Source organism: Nematolebias whitei, chromosome 17 (assembly GCF_014905685.2).
Source record: "Nematolebias whitei isolate Nwh7 chromosome 17, NemWhi1, whole genome shotgun sequence".
Lineage (NCBI taxonomy): Eukaryota > Metazoa > Chordata > Actinopteri > Cyprinodontiformes > Rivulidae > Nematolebias > Nematolebias whitei.
Genome location: NC_056514.1, coordinates 25,149,712 through 25,157,711, shown reverse-complemented (window position 1 = coordinate 25,157,711; position 8,000 = coordinate 25,149,712). Strand labels below are relative to the sequence as shown.

Below are 8,000 nucleotides of genomic sequence, written 5' to 3'. Positions count from 1 at the left end.
TAGAAATTTGTTTTTATTACTGCTATTTAACATTTCATTTTGATGTTTTTTTTTATCAATTTGAATAAACAAATTTTAATAAGTTTGACCTATTTCTTAATTTAGTTTAAGCTATATAAAAATATGTGGCATTAATTTTGACTAAATATGTATGAGGTGAAATGACGTCACTTTAAATATAACATTACATATGTAAGTTAAAAAATGTTATAATTTTAAAAAACCTAACTAAGTCACTTATAGTGATTATTGTAACGTCAAGTCAGTTTTATTCTTATAGCACATTTAAAAAGAATAAAGCACATTCAGTTAAATACAATAACACATGATTAATTTAAATTTAGATTTCTACTGAGGAAAAGTCAGAATCAATAAAGGAATAAATAAAAATGAAGACATTTTTTTCAGTTTCTAGTTTGAAGACATATTTATGTCATTTATGACCAAAATTGAACTCCATAATCTATTTATTATCCACTATGGTTCCATTATGTGTGCTTTATGCTCCTCTCTCCCAGCCTCCCCTCCTCCTCTCGCTGGCATTAAGTTCAAACTTGACACTGATGTTGACTCACTTTGTCACCCCTCGGTGGCTCCCTCTCCCTTCGCCTCTCCCTCTCTCCCCATCGCTTGGAGGACACGAGTGCCCGCAGACGCATTTCTCTCCAAAGCCCCCTCTCCTCCCTCTTTCACTCTCACCCTGTCCAACTCTCTTCATCTTCCTACTCTCTCCTTTACAAACACACATACACACAGTATTGTCAACAAAGCTTGGGAACGAAGGACGTTGGGTCCACAGAGGAAGAGAGTAACTTTCAGGGCACCTCAATCGATTTACCTGGACGCTTGGTAAGTTCACAAAATTATCGCTTATTTGTTTTTTAGCGCGTTTATACGTTTTCATCAGTTTTCTAGGCCAAGTTATGAACATTGTGTTAATCAGTGTTGCTATTTTCTCAAGCTGTAGTTGAAAAACTGCTATTTTGGTTTTTGTGACTCAACCAGATGAACCCAGTTTGACCTTTGACATTGCCTCGCTGTGCTTGATTAATAATTTAGCTCATCACTGATAGAAATTTACCTCCCTTAATCGCACACAATGGTAGATGTTTTTAAAAACTAAATTAAAGATAAGATAAGAGTTGGGCAACTATTTATTTTGAGACGTACTGGTCAATAATTAAATGCATTTGCACTGAATTCTGAAGCGGATGCTGCTTATTTTGGAAGTTTAAACTGATTTAGACGTGGTTTGGATGTTATTTGAATATGTACTCCTACCGTGAGTGCTTGCGCCCACAATGCCAGAATATAAAATGCTTTTGTTGTGCATGTGTGTGTGCGCCTGCTTGGGTTTACCACTGGAAAACAAAGCTAAAAGCAAATCAAATGCCATGGCTTTCAGAGTGGCTTCTAATGTACCTCATCTCCCCATGGTATACTAGCAGAGCAGTGTATAACACACACACGTTACGACAGCGAGCATGTAACTAACTCCATTTATGTCTGTCATCATGAGGCTAATTCACCACAATGCCAACCATGTGTGAACTCATGCGATATGAACCCCTCCTCTTTCATCTTCTTCTTCGTCTTGCTCTCGTCTCTAAGCAGATTGGAGGAGGCAGCGAGGAGGTGACGGTAAACAGAGGCGAACGCACTCAACAGGACTGGACTCCTTTTACTTCCACACATGTTAGTTTGGACGCTCGTAGCATGTATGAGAAGTTAACCATGCTGAACCTGCAGAGCGGCTCAAACTGGAGTGGGCCCAACAACTGGTACCATGATCCCACCGGCGTTCAGACGCAGCACAGCTCAGGTGAGGTGACTTTTTCAGCCCCACGGATCAGCAGGTGCTTGAGCCCTGTCGAAATAAAAGTGGCCTGACACTTGTAGCTGTTGCGGAATGAAACTCCTGTAATCCTAAAATGTGCTGAAGTTTCTTGACCCGTATTTATTTCACCCCACCTCACTCTCTGCCAGTGTCTGAGGGCTGCATGCTGGACACAGAGGGCAGCATGGCGGGGGAAGCAGGAGGAGGAGGATCGGGCAGAGGAGGAGTCCCCGTGGAGCGAGACGATGGTGAGGAGTCTCAGCTGAGGCTGCAGCTCAAGAGGAAGCTGCAGAGGAACCGGACCAGCTTCACACAGGAACAGATCGAGGCTCTGGAGAAAGGTCAGGCCACGCAGTGCAAGCAACGCTCTCTTCTTCCGCTCTGCAGCTACTTGCTGCCCTCCTGGGGTGAAAGCTGCACCAAAATGGAGTTTCTCCTGCCACTTTCCTCCTCCTGTAATCAGATTATCACACTCACGCCTTAAATTCAGCTTTTATTTTTATGTTAAATTACAAAACAACAATCAGGCCACGAATCCAAACCTGGCAAGATTTTCATTATTTCCTCCAGGGGAGACTAAGAATAACTGCAATCAAGTTCCAGATGCAAATTATTCCCAGCTTTAATTCCACAAATATTCCTTATCTGCTCCAAAAAGGCCTCTGGCAGCATGCAAAGCAGAGATGCTGATAATGCATCATTACCGTGGCTGTAATATGCAGCGAGATCTGGCTCTTGTAGCCACTGAGAGGGATCAGAGAGCCACCCTTGACTGGATGTGGCTGCAGAAGGAGCCCCGGAGCTAAATAAGAACTCAGTGTCCATAGTGCAGCCGAGTGGAAGCATATCACTGCGGTCACTCTGTGCAAATGACATTAATGAGGTATGCTGACCTCAGTGCACGGCCAAGGCACAATAACAATCATGTGTTGACACAGACGGCAATTATAAGCAAAGCCAATTATAACAATTTGGGCGACAGATTGAATTAACAGAGTCTATATTTTATTAACCAAAAGGCAATTGAATCTGTCACAGTTATCTCTGTTTGTTGACATGCTCTCAAGTATTCGACTTGAGTTTTAAATCACGATACTACAAACGTTTTATTGTTTTGTTTATTTGTTGTGGAAATGCTAAACTAATGCTAAGCTGTGAAAGCCCTGCACTAAACCTGAAGCCTCAGAAATCAGGAGGGCGACTGACTGTTGCAGGGCGAGGCCAATTCACGTTTCAACTTGTCATCAGCAGAAACGTTAGCCACGACTGAAACTGAAAGTCTCGGAGATGTAAACGGAGGGAACGGTGCATTCGAAAGTAAAAAAAATAAAAGCAACAAAGCAACTGGAGTGTTTATACCTCTCCTCGTTTCAGTTTGAGCCAACTCTCGGTGAAATAAAGCGCTTAGGCAGCTTCTCAACTTGAATCCTTTCATTTGAACTTTCTGCATGTTCCAGGATAATAAATAATTTATACAAAGTGCAACAGATAAATATTTCAAAAAGGGTTGTAGGGATACAGCTCAACTTCCTGGATTTAAAGCTTCCATGGAAAGATAAATGCTGATGCTAATATTTAGCAGGAAATATAGAAACACATCTAAGTGTTTTAGTCCTATTCAGTCCAGATTCACTCTGTGTAATGTGTTTTTATAGAGTTTGAACGGACTCATTACCCAGATGTTTTTGCAAGAGAGAGACTAGCAAACAAGATTGATTTACCTGAAGCCAGGATACAGGTGAGCGGCCTCTGAGCCAAGCCTTTGTTTACACATATTCTGCACGATTTGTAAAAAAAAAAAAAAAAAATAGGTTGCAGCATTATAACTCACAGAACTGGTCTGACTGGAGTTTGATTGACAGGTGTGGTTTTCAAACCGAAGAGCAAAGTGGAGGAGGGAGGAAAAGCTGCGCAACCAAAGGAGGTCAGGCAGCGTCACCTCCTGTTCGCAGAGCCAGGCCCCTCTGAGCACCTCCTTCAACACGTCCGTGTATCATCATCAGCACGGCAGCAGCTCAGGTAAAAACCATCCTTAATTACCGCCGCTCATTACTCAGACAGCACGCTGATGAGGCGAGGAGCAAGACTTTACATTTGCTCTTCATGATTTATACATCTGGCGACAGGAATATTTTAGTATTTTATAATCCACAGGGCACCTCTGCTTGACATCTGCATGCAGGCATTAGCGTTTCTCCATTAGGGTGCATATATATTAAACATTCCCACCTCGAGTGGGTCTCATTGACGGTGAGGGAAGGCGTGTGTGTTCATGGCCTCTCTGTGTGCCGTGTGTGTGTGTGTCTCTCTTCAGGGTCCATGTTGAGTCAGGCTGAGTCGTCCCTGCCCAGCTACAGCTCGCTGTCTGTTTTCTCATCCGGAGTCCAGGTTGGACATTCAACATTCATCATTCATCATCATCTTCCACACCAACGCAAAACCATCATGCTTCAAAGTTTTTTGTAAAGCTCAGAGCAGTAAGGCACAAATTAATGGAATTATTATTATTATTAGCTCAACCATTTGTTTTATCTAATATTACTACAAATTAATGTAGCAATAGATTTAAGTTATGTTTAATTCAATAATACAGGCAGCTACAGGCATGTTGTAATAACAAGCATGGCTTTTGTCTTATTGTGTTGTTGTGACTCACCTTTACAAGGTTGAGGTTACTGCTTCAAAAATCAACAGGAAGTCTATTTCATGAGCTTTATCTTCACCTGTGACAGCAGCAAGGGAGAATGAGGCTCTAGAAGCAGCCAAGAACACCCTGTTCCAATTCAGTTCAGTTTATTTATAAAGCACCAAGTCACAACAGAAGTCATCTCAGGGCACTGAACAGAAATATTCATATAAGTTTATAACAGTAAGTACGGAGCACATCTTTGAATTTAACTCCATCGCAGAACTTTCATCTTGAGCAAGCATGAAGGCGACAGTGGAAAGGAAAAACTCCCTCATGAGGAAGAAAACTTTAGCAGAACCAGCTCAGGACAAGTGGCCATCTGCTTCAACCGGCTGGGTTTGAGAGGAACAGATACACAATGGCAGGTCAAGAGTGACATGTTAAGATAGAAATAATATCAAATGAAAACTATTCAATTTTAATAATTCATTAAAGGAAATGAGGTCAATTTGTCCTCCTGTAGTCTAAGCTTATAGCAGTATAACAAGCCAACCCTAACTATAGGATTTATCAAGAAGGAAAGTCTTAAGTCCAGTCTTAAATCTGGACAATGTGTCAGTCTCATGGACAGAAACTGGAAGTTGGTTCCATAAGAGAGGAGCCTGATAACTGAAAATCTTCCTCCCATTCTGCTTTTGGAAACTCTAGGAAAGGTAAGCCTGCAGTCTGAGAATGAATTGCTCTGTTAGGAACATATGGAATAATAAGATCTCGAATATAAGATGGACCTAGGTTGCTGAGAGTTTTGTAGGTTAGAGGTAAGATTTGAATTCAATTGTGGATTTGAGTTTTTAAAAACTCAAAAATGAAGAAGACATCCCCTGAAAACCTGTTCTATTGCTGCCTAACCACATGACGCTAAACTGAGCTAAACGGACAGTATTTAAGCAATCTAAAGCAACAAGCATGAAGATTTTAGAATCAGACTGTTTTATTGCAAGAAGAATAACACCAATAAAAGGTCAGTTTATATATGTTTGACAAAAATAAAATTCATTTGCCAACAAGTTAGTCAAAGAACAGCTTTGTTACAAATAAAATTTGATCTGTTGGGTTCAAGCAAAAAGCTGACATATTTTCTCAAACCTTTTAAGACTCTTAGTGTATTGTTTTATATTTTGGGTTTGGTAATCATTTTGGTTGTGATGCAGCTTGTGACATGAATTTTGAGATATTTTTTCTTTGGTAGAATTTTTTTTTAAATCACTGTATTTTACTATTATAAGTCTTTTTTTTTAACTCTTGCTTCACTTTGCTTCTTTATAGCAAAAATGTACATGCACAAAAAAATCAACAATCATTAAACATTAATTTGTTCTTCAGTTTTTTCATATAAATCTCTTTAACAACTTCTGACCTGATCAAAAACTACTAATCATTACAGCATTTTCAGGATTTTACTTTAACCCTTTAAATGACAGTTTTATTATTTGTTATGTAACAGAAATACACTAACAATAAATTATTTTCTATGTAATGAATATTAGAGGGATGTGGCTTTTGTGGTTGTTAGAGTTGTAGACATATCAAAGATTAGCAACATATATGATTTGACTGGATCAGTATTTTTATGTTTTTCCGTTGTCTCCCTCTGGGCACCTTTGTGACCAAAAAAAATGCTTCATTAACTTTTATTAAAACCACTTTTAAAATATGCCATTACAATATAAACTCATGCATTCTATAACGTCAGCATTTCAATTTGAAGAGACACAGTAATACATTTTTATTGTATTCCACCGAAGTCGTCAATTTCCCTTTATAGGATGAGCCAGGAAGTTATTGTATCTTTGCCAGTCTTACTAAGGAGCTGCTTGACTACCAAAAGAGTTTTCATGATTTCTCTTAGAGAGCTGTGTTTCACGTCTCTTTGTAGACATGCCCTCCTGGCTTTGCTATACTCAAAAACAAAACCAGTGTGTTTGTGCACCTGACTGCTTTTACAGCCAAAGATCATCATTCATCTTGGCTGAAGGTCACTTCATTATTGAGCAAAGAAAGAGAAAGACCTGGAGCAAAGAGAGGAAGCAAAAATGAAGCATTTCAGTGCAGGACAAACTTTAGGAGCGGTCATGTAGTTTTTATCAGCTGCAGGAATCATCTAAAGAAGACTTGAGCTTTAAAAGTTTGCTCATCTTCTTCTGTGAGGGCCTCTGTCCTTTCCTCTGACAGTAGAGAGGACACTGAGGGTCCTGTCCATCCTAACAGTGAGCGGACAGATGGAGGATGTTCTTGCAGGAGCTGGGGAAATCCTTTGTGTCCTCAGAGACTGTGTGGAGAAAGGCCCCCTGCATACGGCAGCTGTTGCTTCCATAGTGGAGGAGTTACAAAACACTGATGAGACCACCAGAACATTACCAGAGCTGAAGTTGTTTAAGAGATTTATGGAAAAAAATAAAACCTGAGATAAGATGTTTTTATGGCAGTGTTTTGCGAAGGTTTTGTTACAAGGATGTCTAATGTGTCGTAAAGTGCGAGTGCTCTACATTTTGTTGACAAAAAGAACAACACACCTACAGACATGAGATTTAGCAGCTTTATGAATAAAAACCATTCATAAAAACAAATTACAGTTTTCCTACAAAATTTTGGCAGAATTTTTTAAATCTTAACTGCTACATAGCTTTAAATTGCTTTTGTCGCATAGTTTAATTTATGCTAAAAGAACCATTAATTATAGTGAAAATGTCTGTGTAATTTTGTACATCATCTCAGTTTTAATTATATTTATTATAACAATAGAAAAAGATCATGTCATAATTTATATCAGGGATTGTAGCCTGCACAGTTTTTGTAGTGCAAAATCAATCAATCAATCAATCAATCAATCAATCAATCAATCAATCAATCAATCAATCAATAAATAAATAAATAAATAAATAAATAAATAAATAAATAAATAAATTAATCAATCAATTAACCTATCAATCAATCAATCAATTTAAATTAAAATAGATTTTAAAAAGTCATGTGTAAATATTTTAAGCTTCAGCGTTACAGAGTAACTTTGATCTACAGTCTCCATCTTGTATATTTTTCCATTAAAATCATAAACAGTGATTTAAATACAACAATTTATTGTTTCAGCTTCATTTTCAGTCTGGACATAAATGTGAAGATGTACAGTCAATCAGTAAAGCACTGCTTTATCTGTGAAATATCATATTTGAATTTTTAAACAAAGTCTTATAGAAAAAGTAGTCACAGTGGCCTATACTGAAACTACAATTAAATGTTTCTAGTAATTGTATTTTTGAGTAAAATGTTGATTTGTTGCATTTTGTAAGACATAATCTGGCTTCTGCTTCACCCCGGGAGATCTGGCGCCCTCATGCGGTGAAAGATATAGTTTGCCATAAATACGTTTCTACATCATGGTGTCTTATATTCTCATCTATGTATCTATGTATCTATGTATCTATGTATCTATGTATCTATCTATGTATGTATCTATCTATGTATGTATCTATCTAT

The 8,000-nt window shown here is 38.4% G+C and overlaps 1 protein-coding gene across 2 annotated transcripts in view; it reads left to right on the top strand.

Annotated features, from left to right (window-relative positions):
* The first annotated feature begins 655 nt into the window (after positions 1-655).
* The window catches only part of pax10 (paired box 10), a 9,422-nt gene continuing 2,077 nt past the window's right edge, over positions 656-8,000 (top strand). The window contains exons 1-6 of one of the 2 annotated variants that reach the window (XM_037690993.1): positions 656-849; positions 1,615-1,822; positions 1,987-2,178; positions 3,493-3,575; positions 3,700-3,856; positions 4,152-4,225. In XM_037690993.1, the coding sequence (XP_037546921.1) occupies positions 1,717-1,822; positions 1,987-2,178; positions 3,493-3,575; positions 3,700-3,856; positions 4,152-4,225 (612 nt within the window). In that variant the 5' untranslated portion in view covers positions 656-849; positions 1,615-1,716. Of the gene's footprint in view, positions 850-1,611; positions 1,823-1,986; positions 2,179-3,492; positions 3,576-3,699; positions 3,857-4,151; positions 4,226-8,000 lie in introns of both variants that reach the window. The other variant, XM_037690994.1, reaches the window with a different exon arrangement.